General features: G+C 42.0%; 1 protein-coding gene and 1 pseudogene across 2 annotated transcripts in view; both read left to right on the top strand.

Annotated features, from left to right (window-relative positions):
* Window positions 1–10,578, top strand: part of LOC309868537 (liprin-beta-1-like) — a 50,881-nt gene extending 40,303 nt beyond the window's left edge. The window contains exons 16-23 of the mRNA XM_082738457.1: window positions 309–420; window positions 568–656; window positions 4,258–4,380; window positions 5,105–5,230; window positions 5,804–5,992; window positions 7,508–7,687; window positions 8,369–8,434; window positions 8,720–10,578. Coding sequence (XP_082594583.1) covers window positions 309–420; window positions 568–656; window positions 4,258–4,380; window positions 5,105–5,230; window positions 5,804–5,992; window positions 7,508–7,687; window positions 8,369–8,434; window positions 8,720–8,806 — 972 coding nt within the window. The 3' untranslated portion in view covers window positions 8,807–10,578. The remainder of the gene's footprint in view (window positions 1–308; window positions 421–567; window positions 657–4,257; window positions 4,381–5,104; window positions 5,231–5,803; window positions 5,993–7,507; window positions 7,688–8,368; window positions 8,435–8,719) is intronic.
* A 693-nt stretch (window positions 10,579–11,271) lies between these two features.
* LOC309870567 (rab15 effector protein pseudogene) lies at window positions 11,272–12,038 on the top strand (annotated as a pseudogene). The gene has a single exon. The product of its transcript is annotated as a rab15 effector protein pseudogene (transcript).
* Window positions 12,039–13,253: the final 1,215 nt, after the last annotated feature.

Below are 13,253 nucleotides of genomic sequence, written 5' to 3'. Positions count from 1 at the left end.
TACGTCAAATTATTTAACATATTTCCTAATTGTTTAACCTTTTGTACAGAAAGAATAGAATTCCAGTCTTGCTGAGGAAGGAGCCTACTAGGGAATGGAACATCCCACTAAACTAGTTGCTGTGGTCTTGGCTTTCTAGGGGCCTTTTGTTCAGCAACATTTCACCAACTTGACTTGGCATGCTGACTGAACAGGATTGTCGGGTCTTTAACACTGGCTTCGTTTGGGGGGAGCTGGCATCTTTTGCCAGTGGCATCTAGCCCATAGTGACAGAATGGTCAAACCAGTGTTTCTGCTTATTATTTCAGGAACTTGGGATTAAGCGTTCACTTCATCGAAAGAAGCTCCAGCTGGCACTGCAAGCCGTGGGGTCTGAAGAAGAAACCAACCATGGAAAGCTGGATTTCAACTGGGTTACTAGTAAGAGATTTTAAATTCACTCATTCATGAATGAGTAAATGAGTGACTGACTGAATGAATGAATAAATGAATGAAGCTGCTTTTTCTTTTGAATCACAAGTACAGGTGTTGCGTGGCTTACTAACAACACCGATTTCTCTCCTGTAGGGTGGTTGGATGACATTGGTCTCCCCCAGTACAAGACCCAGTTTGACGAAGGACGGGTAGATGGTCGAATGCTCCATTACATGACTCTTGTAAGTGATTGGCTCCTGGGAGTTGGGGAAGGGGAGTGTCAAATTGCTTTTCTCTGGAAAGACACAGAAATAGTGAGCAAAATACATTGTTTTCACAATGATTCCACCAGAGTTTCAGGGTGTTGCCTTAACTTGAGAAGAGCCAGAAGAGTTTCTGTTAAGTTGAAGTCAGAGGATTTGGTGATTGCAGTATCGTGGGAAATTTAAAACTTGGATTTAAGCTGTATGAAGGCTAATCTAAACTCAGCTCTCCAGGAAGATGGTTTTATGTATATTCGACAATGTAGACCCTGAAGTGCACGCTTTGAAGGGGTAAATTTTCGCATAATTGTATATGTGAATTATATGTTATGAAGATGCTTTGTTTTATTTTATTTTAGATTTTATTCATTTATTTGAAGGAGAGAGGGAGATAGAGCACGAGCCCGGAGAGGGTCAGAGAGAGGAGGAGACTTTCACTAAGAAGGGAGCCTGATGTGAGGTTTGGTCCCGGGACTCTGGGATCATGACCGGAGCCGAAGGCAGCCACTTAACTGCCTGAGCCACCAAGGCGCCCCTCTCCTAACGATGTTTAAAAAATAGAGTGTAGAGTGTCGAAGCCCTGGGGGTTTCTGAGTTACACATTCCTATATGCAGTGACTGCTCAGAAGAGACCACCCTTTTGACCTGACATCTAGAGACCCGTCTCCTCTCCTCCCTTCTGCTTTGGAGAATGTTACCCAAAACCTGCCTCCTTTCTCTCTTTAGCCCCGTTCCACTAGGGGAGTAATCGCAGAGGCAAGAAGTAGGCTGAGGTGGACTCTCTGATTCCTGCATTACTGTTCCGTATTTTTATCCTTCCATCTAAGAGGTAGAAGGACTTTACAACAGTGGAAGAGACGGTTTCCAGGAGAACTTGTTCTAGATTCCGCAGTCCTGTTAGTGCACTGCTGCTTTAGATTCTTTTCTTTAAAAGGCCTTTTGTGAGCTACGCTCTGGAACCAACCCCAAGAAGTATCTTCTTTAAGTTTGTTGAAAATTTGGGGCATCTGGGTGGCTCAGTGCGTTAAGCCTCCGCCTTCAGCTCAGACCATGATCTCAGGGTCCTGGGATTGAGCCCCGCATCGGGCTCTCTGCTTAGCAGGGAGCCTGCTTCCTCCTCTCTCTCTCTGCCTGCCTCCCTGCCTACTTGTGATCTCTGTCTGTCAAATAAATAAATCTTTTTTTTAAAAAAAGTTGTTGAAAATTTCAAACAGCTTATTTTTCAATGTCAGAATTGTGGGGTTCCTTTCATGGGATTCATTTTCTTCTCTGTCATTGAACCAAAGTCCGTACCTTGGTGGGCACCTGCTTGTAATAACACGAGCGCGTGGCACATTGCATGTATACTGTGTGCCAGACACTCTTCCAAGCTCCGTACTCCTATGAATACTCCAGTTTCAGCAAGCCTTGAGGTGACATTCTTGTTATCCCCCAGTGTTTAGGTGAGGGAATGAGAAACTTGAGAAATGGGGTAGCTCAACCAAGTTTCCACAGCCAGAAAGTAGTCAGAAGTCACAGGGTGTTTGAACCCAAGATGTTTCCAGATGCCTCCTCTTAATAGCTCAGCCTGCAACAAATTCAGTAAATACTTGCCTGCTTGTCTAGGTAGGTATGCTTCTGCACGAACATGAGTAGATTCAGGCTTAAAACCACAAGAAAAGTGCACATAAATTTTGTGACTATAAAAGAGTAAATCATCTTAGACAATTAGACCTCAAAAGTTCTGAGTCACAAAAATACCTATTTGAACATGATATCCTGGGCTGGATCCTGGAATAGAGAAAGGACCTAGTGGAATAGCTGGTGAAATCTGAGTAAAGTCTGTAGTTTTAATTACCATTTTTTTGTTTATGTTAATTCCTCAGTTTTGATGACTACATTATGGTTATAGAAGGTGTTAACCATTAGGGAAAGCTGAGTGAAGGATATATGGAACTATTATCTCTTCTTTGGCAACTCTTTGGTAAATTAAAATTACCTAAAAGATTTTTTTAGGGGCACCTGGGTGGCTCAGTGGGTTAAGCCCCTGCCTTCGGCTCAGGTCATGATCTCAGGGTCCTGGGATCGAGCCCTGCATCAGGCTCTCTGTTTAGCAGGGAGCCTGCCTCTCCCTCTCTCTCTATGCCTGCCTCTCTCCCACTTATGATCTCTCTCTCTCTGTCAAATTAAAAAAAAAAAAGAAGAAGAAGGCGGTGGCACCTGGGTGGCTCAGTGGGCTAAACCCCTGCCTTCGGCTCAGGTCATGATCTCAGGGTCCTGGGATTGAGTCCGGCGTCGGGCTCTGCTTAGCAGGGAGCCTGCTTCCTCCTCTCTCTCTCTCTGCCTGCCTCTCTGCCTACTTGTGATCTTGCTCTGTCAAATAAATAAATAAAAATCTTTAAAAAAACAAAAGATTTGTTAAAAAATCTAAAAATAGTATCTGTTTTGATTTAAAACAGCCCTCTAAAAAAAATGTCTCAAGCTAAAATAATTTGCATTGTATTTACATTGTAATCACGTATTTAGATTTTTTTAAATCTGAAAAACTTGAATTAGTTGAAACTGACCCACGTGGAAATGTTTTGAATGGGTGTCTCAATCTTAGATTAAAATGTGTTGAATGCCTTCTAACTTACCATAAGGAAGTGCCTTAAAGAAATTGATCCAAAAAAAATTCAGGAAATAATTTTGCTGAGTAGCTTTAAGAATTTAAGCTGATTGTCCAATATTTTTATTTAAAAACTATTTCTATAATAGATTATCACCCCCCACCACCACCAACAAATGTGTTTATCAGTAAGGTGTGTCTAAAATGGATATTTTTCTTGTTTTATTTTCTTGGTGTGTTTGGAAATAGACTGGTGCTTATCTTGACACTGCCCTCCACATCACCTTCTGAAATAATTTGTTTTGGTGTGTTTGGTATGTTTGAAATGTTCCCAATAACCACAGACAGGAAAGTTACACCTGGAAGGAACTGATGGTGATACATGTTGCTACTAATAACTTCTTCATGTCTCCTTTCTCTTTATCTCTCACCAAAACCTTCTCATCGATCACAGACTCTGCTGGATAGAGCATAATAATCAAGAACTAGAGATTCCTTGAGGCTTGGGGAATACTATAACAGAGATACTTTTCTGATTTTCTCCCAAATGGTGATGTGCCTTAGTTCAGCAAACCTAGTTCTGCTGTCCTCACTGAACATCATGGGCTCTTAACTCTTTGCTTTATCACACCAAATCAAAGTGTAACCCAGCCAATTCCTTTCCAACTGTGCTCTACAGAGCTGTGGGGTCTCACGATCCTGTTTCAAAGTGTCCGGAAGAGAAACAGGTGAAACTTGGCTTCTGTTGATACAACACTAATTTTTTGGTGGTTGTTTTTAATTTGGGGTCCTGGAGAGGATTTTGTTGGGAACAGGAAACAAAGTGTTCTGTTACCAAATAAAGGGTTTGAAAATACAAGCGCTCGAGGCCTGTTGGTAGAGGGGTTTCCTAGTTTTACTTGTTTTCTGAAATTTCCCTGAGAAGGTCCTCCTGCTCTAGGCCAGCTCAGTGAACTCCTCTTTTTGTTGTTGTTGTTTTGTTTTTTTTTTCAGGATGACTTACTGTCTTTGAAGGTCGTGAGTGTGCTACATCATCTCAGTATCAAAAGGGCTATCCAGGTCCTGAGGATCAATAACTTTGAACCGAACTGTCTGCGGAGGCGGCCGTCTGACGAGGTAGCACCTGAGGTTGAGATTCCCGCTGCATGCGCTCTCCATGCACGGGACAGCTGTGCGGGCAAAACAGACACACGAGTCTTCATGGGCCGGCAGGGAAGGCTTCTACCATCCTCAGAGCCTCAAGTCCAGCCTCATTACCTTCTCGGGCTTTATTTTCCTATATCCCCCCCATTGTGATGGCTCTACCTGTGTAACCACAAAGATTGTGTTTTAATTTCCCTCCCTCCTTTTCTCAGGTGTCTCTTATTTTCTTGCCTCCTTAAGCCACAGAGTTAAATATCACTCTAGAGACTTGTTTTCCTAAAGCACTGCTTCATGAGTTTGTGAAAAAAGCTTGGAACACTGGCACGGATGCCTCAAAACAAAACTGAGATTAGCAGACCCCTTTTCACCTTTTCTGTAAATACTTAGTGGGATGTCGAGGGAATTGTGCTCTAGAAGGCAGACTTTGTAGAAGGTGCAGTTTGAGTGTTTGGGATCCCACAGTCAATGGACTAACGCTCCTTTTATTTTGTTTTACTTTTTTCATAAAAAATAAAATGTTCCAGATTTCATTGTTTATGCACCACACCCAGTGTTCCATGCAATACGTGCCCTCCTTAATACCCACCACCAGGCTCACCCAACCCCCTACCCCCCTCCCCTCCAAAACCCTCTGTGTGTTTCTCAGAGCCCACAGTCTCTCATGACTGAAGCTCCTGGTGGTTGTTTGTTCTCACAGAACAGCGTCACCCCGTCCGAAGTTCAGCAGTGGACCAATCACCGGGTGATGGAGTGGCTGCGCTCCGTGGACTTGGCAGAATATGCCCCCAATCTCAGAGGCAGTGGTGTCCATGGTGGGCTCATGGTAAAACTCTCTTTTAATTGAAAAACTGACTTCTCATTTTGTTTCCATCAGTCAAATGAGTTAGGACATTATCAGTTTGCTTGTCATAATCCTAGCACCATCAAACTGAGCCCTCCTGTAACCATTTCTAGGGAGTCTTTACTTTCCGAGTATTTTTCCCCATCATGTATTTGTATCATGTAGGGTTAGATCAGATTTCAATCCATTGTCTCTTATCTTATGTGACCATCTGGCCACCGGTTCTCATGTGAGGCGCAGCACCAAAGGCGTGAAACACCTGCCACATCCAGATTCTATTTCTGCACAGTGATATAAGGAGTCGCCTTCCAAAGGCTCCACTTTGGGGAGCTACAAGCCCTAACTTTGGAATGCATGGATGTTGGGAACGGCTCTACTTCTCACTGGCTTAGGCAAAATAAAGATCTATAGCTTGAAAATCAAAGTCCATGCTCGGTCTCTCTGGGCTTTTGCGGGATCATTGGTGATGACTAAATGAAGGAACTTTGCCAATTACAAAGCGCAGGGCAGACATGCATGATACACAGTGCCTTAAATGACTTTTTTTTTTTATAGGTTCTAGAACCTCGTTTTAATGTAGAAACAATGGCTCAGCTATTGAACATCCCACCAAGTAAGACCCTCTTGCGAAGACATTTGGCTACTCATTTCAACCTTCTGATCGGGGCCGAGGCCCAGCACCAAAAGCGTGATGCCATGGAGTTACCAGATTATGTACTCCTGACAGCCAAGGCCAAAGTGAAGGTTGGTTTAGGCTTCTGTCTTCTAATAACTGGTTAAAGCAAAAACTAAAGCTGGGGCTTGGTTTTGACCTGACTGTCCCATTTTCTGGAGTTTCCTGAGTCTTGTGGATGGGTTAATGGTCTGTGCATCTTTAAGAGTAATTAAGAAAATGCATTTTTGCAAGTGTCTTTCTGGGGGAACCTTTGCTCACATTTATTCTATTAGAGTTAACAGTGATGAAGAGGATGACGTTGGGATGCAGTCAATGTATTGCCAATGCAGAGTCCATGACTTGGGCTCAAACATTGATTGCAGTTGTTCTATGGATAAATCCAGCAGAAGAGGAAGATTTCTCACACAGATTCAACTTGTCTGGCTTGCAATGAACCAATCTTGCAAGTTAGAAAAAGATACTTAAGAAATGACTCAAGGTAGACCAACAGAGAATGGCTGTTTCTGGGTATACCCAGATTCATGGGTCATACCAAATTCAGATTACATTTTCTTCTTTTTAATCATTTCTCTGTGAACTCTTATGAGTCTGTTATCTCAACCAACTTAATGTGGAGATAGAGTTTATCAGCTCTTCTGCAAATTTGTACTAATTTCTTTATATATAGAAATATAGATATTTCTCTCTCTCTCTCTCTTTTACCTCCTCTACCTGCCTGACACTTTCTCATTAGCTCCCTTTCTCTCTTAAGAGATCTGCCAGATTTGAAACTTCTCAAAGACTCTGTTCTATTTAAATTCTCACCATCAGCCTGATCACCGTCTGCTGAACTGATAGTCTCAGGGACTATGCAGTGACTCAGATGGAGTTTCTCTTCCAAGTATCATTAGAAATTCTCTCTCCAAACAAGCGAGGATTCCTTTAGCAACCTCAGTTCTGTTATGGAAGCATAGCCGGCATACAGGATAATCATAGCTTCCCCTGAAAAGAAAACACAGTTAGGGGCGCCTGGGTGGCTCAGTGGGTTAAGCCGCTGCCTTCAGCTCAGGTCATGATCTCAGAGTCCTGGGATCGAGTCCCGCATCGGGCGCTCTGCTCAGCGGAGAGCCTGCTTCCCTCTCTCCTGCCTCTCCATCTACTTGTGATTTCTCTCTGTCAAATAAATAAATAAAATCTTTAAAAAAAAAAAAAAGAAAACACAGTTAGGACCATTCTCTTTTCCTGATCTGAGATGGGAAAACCTTGCAAAACTGGATTCATCCCTGAGAAATATCATTGCATTAAGTCCTGTTTAATCAAAAACTAAGGCTCTTGGCATTTTTTTGCGTATCACCGTGACTGCGCAGCTAATTGGGGTGAATAAGTAGAACAAGCTTAATCTTCTGAGATTCATAATCTGGATCATTTATTATATTTGGGCACATCAATCATACACACACAGGGTGCTTTTATTTTTGTCACACCAATTTAATCATCCAATTGCTTTTCTCTGTAAATGGAGTGAATATTTGAATCATGCATATTCTCAATTCTCTGCCATATGAGTTTTATTAAATCCCTGGATGTTTGCTTTTCTTTTAAAGCCAAGGAAACTTACCTTCGGCAATTTTTGGAAACTGAGAAGGAAGAGACAGGAAGATAGGGAAAAATATATTTGTCCTATGGAACTGGGACATCCATCAGGAAGTACCTCTAAGAAGGGATTTAAACCTGGATTGGACACGCGTCTGTATGACGAAGATGATTTGGACTGGTTGGAGCAGGTAAAGGCAATAGGACATGCCTGTTTTCTTTCAAGTTCCTCCAGCCATGAAACACTAAATGGAAACTTGATGCACTGTGTCTACTAATCAGTTTTTTCTCTAATATCTGAAAATATAATAAGAAAATAATAGTCAATAGCTTCCCAGTTGCTTGCTATGTCCCAGGCACTATCCTCAGCAGTTAACGTATGTCAGCTTTCACTGACAGAGCCTTGTCATCCTCAGTGTAGGGGGAAGGAAACCGAGGCACGGAGAGGCTGAGTAACTCACCTGAGATAGAAGAGCAGCTTGAAGACCTTCAAGCTGCCAGGCTGGGCTGCTCACTGATGTTATACTGTCTCTGGGTTATGGAAATCTGTGTATTAAGTCAAGTGGAAATACACAGCTCATGTAGTCTTTTTCAATGCAAAGTCCTGGATTTGAGTATTGCCCCCTAGTCACCAATCCTTTGATGTCATTGTCAATATCAGAGCATTAGGCTAGAGGTGCCAGTAAAGGGACATTTTGGCTCATTCTTAGCCTCTGGTTGCTGTAACGAAAGGAGGTATCCCCAGAAGTGTTCTGTTGCTCCCAGCCCATTTCATATCACTTGCATTATTTCTTCTTCGACTTCTCATTTTGCTGTCCTTTCTTTGAAATGATGCAACCGAGTAGGTCACATGATGGGTGTGTTCTTTACAGATGGAGGATTCAGAAGACACAGTGAGACAGATACGGGTGTTCACCGAAGGCATCAACAATCTAACGGTAAGTCTGTAAAACGAAGTTAAAATGTTATTCTACAGGGGCACCTGGCTGGCTCCGTTGGTGGAGCGTGCGATTCTTGATGGGGTTGTGAATTCGAGCCCTACGTTGGGGGTAGAGATTACTTAAAAATAAAATCTTTAAAAATGAGAAGAAGTTTAAAATAAAAATGTTATTCTAAAAAGATATTTAAAATAACCCCAAAGGACTGCATGTTTTAACGGAGCGTGTGTCGTTTCCTGTCGTTTCCTGCTTCCTGTTTCATGACCCCATCCCCTTGTTTTCCAGCGCAAGTTAAAGGAGGACGACATGTTTCGGGATTTTGCCGCCCGTTTCCCCAGTGCCAGCATCACTGACGAGGACTCCAATGTTTAATCTGAGCACTTGGACGAGCATGAGGAGCCCCTTGGCTTTCCTCCACCTGATTTTTCAAACAACTCAAAGAATCTAGAACAAACAACAGATTATATACAATTGATCATTCCACCTTCTCGGAAATGGACACGGAGGCCTGGGTTGCGGGGGACAGCGTGTGCCTATTCCGAAGACGCCATGAAAAATGAGACACTGGTGAATGAGAGTGTAGTGGTCTGTCCTCTATTTAATGTAAAAATCTGTGATATATTTAAAGTGTTGCATTTAATATGAGTGTTTTACTGTAGCGTTTCACGTTCCCATTCAACAGTACCCAGGATTTGGGGGTCAGGAAGCAGTGCGTGGATGATCTCGTCACGTCAGTGTGACAACACTGTAGCTGTCAGCATAGGACATCACATGCTTTCAAAATCCGTATGTGGAATTTCCTCAAGTGTTCCACGTGCCTGCTAAATGCCAGCGGCCACTTCCACTTGCCACCTCTTGTCCTATTTTATATATTTTTCTAAATACGTGTATATATTTAGTACATAGAAAATAGAACTTTTATTTTGTGACATACAGGAGATGATGAAAAGCAAATGCAGTGCTCCAAACAGTCATATACCAAGTGGTCCTCGAAAGGTTGGGATGATCTCTCCTTCTCCAAGCTGAATTTTAATGATATTAAAAATGAGTTAATATTGATCATCCCAACTAAATTAGGGTATATGAAATGCCCCTTCTCTGATGACACATCACCCAGTTAATTGTTGAAGAGTTGAAAGTTTCAGCCTTCATCTTGGATCCTTTAGCCTCAAAAGGAAGAACACCAGGGACATTTGAATACTATTAACTCAAATGAATTCAGAAGTTCCCCCCCAAATTTGTAGAAATTTCTGAAGAAATCAGACCCAAACAAAAACCTTCACAGTATTAAGCTGCTTATTTTCCTTCTTGCTGAGTATCTCATGACATCAAAATACTAACCATCTACCTACTGTTATTAATTGTATATTTCTCAGGCTATCAATGGATGGGATTTTGTTAAGCTGAATATGCATCTGAACATTTCGTCTCAGAGTTCAGTAACGCTGAGGCTGCACAAGGAGTTTTAGAATGGCTATATATTGATGAGAAAACGTAATTCATGTTTTTAGCACAGGGCCCAGATGACATTTATTTCTAAAGGAAATAGCGGTGGCAAAAACTTACTGTGTTTATCATTATTTTTAGGGGTAGTCGAAAAAATAACCTATTTTTTATTCACTACTACACTTCCCACGATAGCCAACATGGTAAAGACACGTCACAAATTGGTGTGGGGAGAGGCAGTTCAGTATGTGCCCATGGATTTGCTTATAAATTCTATTTGAATATCAGTGGTGTGATCTTGCAAGTTCTTAGCAGGTTACCAAGCTTTTCAGCAAGGGCCTATAATACCAAATTACTGTTTATTCGTGACTAAAATGATCTGATGCTAATAATAATCCTTTACTCTCTACTATTCATTGTCTGGTAACTGTATTGGACTCTTACATACTAGTATTTTTTTTAATGTGAACATATGTCACCATTTGAAAAACAATTTCTTATTCAAACCTGGTTAAAAAAAATATGCCAGAAGACTGTTAGAGATGCCAAATATTCTTTATTCAGGGCAGTGTAACATAACTGATGATATGTGATAAAGTTAAATATTTTTTTGATGAGATATATTTTATTTACAAAACATTGTGCACTGCTGGTTTTAACATATGAAAAGAAATAAAGTCAGTTGATAATTGTCTCCTGTTTTTATGCTCTGTGACTTTATTTTCCTTTGTGCAGAATACACAGTAGGCTTTATTTCTGACCTATTAGAACAGTGACACAGATGCTTTATCATTTGCAAACTCCCATAAATTTCATGGGGGAGGGTTATAGCATATATCGACAGGTAGAAATTTGAGGGCTCTGAGGAATTTCTGTACAAAAGGAAATAGGCAGCTGGACTGGGTGGGGCATAAGGAATCCTAGCAGAGGGGTTATTAGAAAAGCAAAGGGAAATGACTCGCCATCAAAGTTGAAGAAGTTTGTTTGAGAAGGAGATGTATATTCCTTTAAAGAACTAAATACTGTCTTTAAGTAAAATTTGAAAAGCGGAAACCTATCTTGGAAGAGATTGCCCAATATTAGAAGTGGAGTGAACATCGCTAGAGAAGAACAGATGTTTTGGTGAGAGTTAATCATCTCTAACTTAATAAACCAGCAGGAATGTGTGAATACAACACACCTCCTTGGCAAACAGAGAGACCGGGCATGTTTGTTTAGCTGTGTGTCTATGTGCTCAGCTACGCCACGTCAATGCTGAGTCAGAAAACTGGGACTGCATTACCAGACATGACTTCACTGTAAAACACCGTAAAACTTCTCCGAAGAAGTCATTCTGCATGAGCTTCATACGTTCGATCTCCGGAAGCAGTATTGATCAGGTGAAGAGGAAATATGGGGCAAAACTCATCGCAACAGTTGCCTCCGAAGGACAGCAAAGAGGATTCCAGCATCTGTGAGGTTGTCAGCGAGGCTATAGTCCATGCAGCTCGGAAAGTGAGGGAGTATCTTGGATTCGAAGATCCTCTGAGCAATCTGTGCCCAGCTTCCAACACTCTGAATGAGATCTTCTTAATCCACTTCATCACTTTCTGCCAAGACAAGGGAGTGGATGAATGGCTCACCACCACCAAGATGACCAAGCACCAAGCTGTACTGTTCGGGGCAGACTGGATTTGGACTTTCTGGGGAGCCGACAAACAGATCAGGCTTCAGCTGGCAGTGCAAACTCTGCAGATGTCTTCCCTCCCTCCTGTGGCATCTCAGCCCTGTGACATGTCCCCTCCAGAATCCAGGGCAGGGGGGTCTTCCAGGAAGAGAAGTCGATTTGATAAGCTTGAAGAATTCTGTCACTTGATAGGAGATGACTGACTGGGCCTGTTTATCATCTTTGGAGTGCCAGGTAAGCCCAAAGACATCAGAGGAGTAGTCCTGGACAGTGTCAAAAGTGAGATCGTGCGGGGCCAGTTGCCAGGACGGAAGGCCGTGGCACAGTTTGTCCTGGAAACGGAAGAGTGTGTGCCCATCAGAAAGCTGCTGGGGAACTGTCTGAGTAAGAAAGATGGGCTGAGAGAGGTGGGCAAGGTTTATATTAGCATCCTCTGAACTGGACGTGGGCAAAGAGACTGTAAGGCAAAAAGGAAAAAGTATTTCAGCGAGCTCATCCACATGCATCATCCCAGCATGGGATTTTTTTTTTTTTCTCTACCCACCCTCCATTGCAAGAAAATAATCACCTGGATCAAAGCATATAATGTCATGACAACAGGGGGGGAAAAAACCCTGCTCATATTGCAGGGAAAATTAATTTATTCAATAATAAAAATAAGAGGAGAAAATAAAGTCAGCCTTGAAGTTTGATTTGCTAAGAAAAAGTCTTTAATTGTTTAATAAGTCTAGAACTGTAAAGTGTAAAATGTATTTTTACTGCTTGGGTGGGAGGTGGCAGGGTGGGGGATAAGCTGGTCCGTGAGACTACAGAATGGGATTAATTACACTGACAGCACCAGTCCGATTCAGGACCCCTAAACAAAACCTCATTCCCTCTCTTCCTATGAGCTCTGCCCTTGATCCCATCTCCTCCCCAGCTGCTTTTTCTGCGCACAGAGACTCTTGGTAGGATTCACTTTGGGACTTGCTTGAAGTGTCCACTTTCCCTAGGCGTTAAACACAGTGACCCCTGAGGTGCCTGGGTGGCTCAGATGATTAAGCATCTGCCATCAACTCAGGTCATGATCTCAGGGTCCTGGAATTGAGACCCACATCAGGCTCCCCGCTTCTGCCTCTCCCTCTACTACTCTGTCTGCTTGTGCTCTCTCACCCGCCCTGTCAAATAAAACATTTAAAATAAATAAACAGTGACCCCTATAGCAATCCCTCGTAATGATGATTAACATGTATCCACTTATAAAAAGCATTTTTGCTTAAAAGCCTGGGTGGAATTGTAAGAGTAGTAAAAGAGAGGAAAACTAAGTGAAGCAAAAAGTGCTTAGGAATGTAAATGAAAGATTCATTCACATGATTGGTAAATGCCTAGGTTTATGTCAGGTGTTGTCCTACACCCTTCCAATCCAGTAGTAAGAACAAAGTCCCTACTCTTGGCGATTTCTCTTTTAATGATGGAAGACTGACAATTGACAAATATATGATTATATAAAATGCATCTTAAAAATATATCTAGTGTTATGTGAAAGCACGGATAAAGGGATAGTGAGTGAAGGGGGTACTACTATATATGGGATTTAGGTTAAGGAAGACCTCTGAGAAGGGATAATTGACCAGAGATCTGAATGAAAAGGGAGAGCATTAGTACAGAGAGATCTGGGAAAGAATGTTCTAGGCTTAGAGTACTGCAAAGGCAGAGCCTGAAATGGGA

This window comes from Mustela nivalis, assembly GCF_964662115.1.
Source record: "Mustela nivalis genome assembly, chromosome: 7".
Lineage (NCBI taxonomy): Eukaryota > Metazoa > Chordata > Mammalia > Carnivora > Mustelidae > Mustela > Mustela nivalis.
The sequence above is the reverse complement of the archived record's forward strand: the minus strand, read 5'-3'. Positions and strand labels throughout refer to the sequence as shown.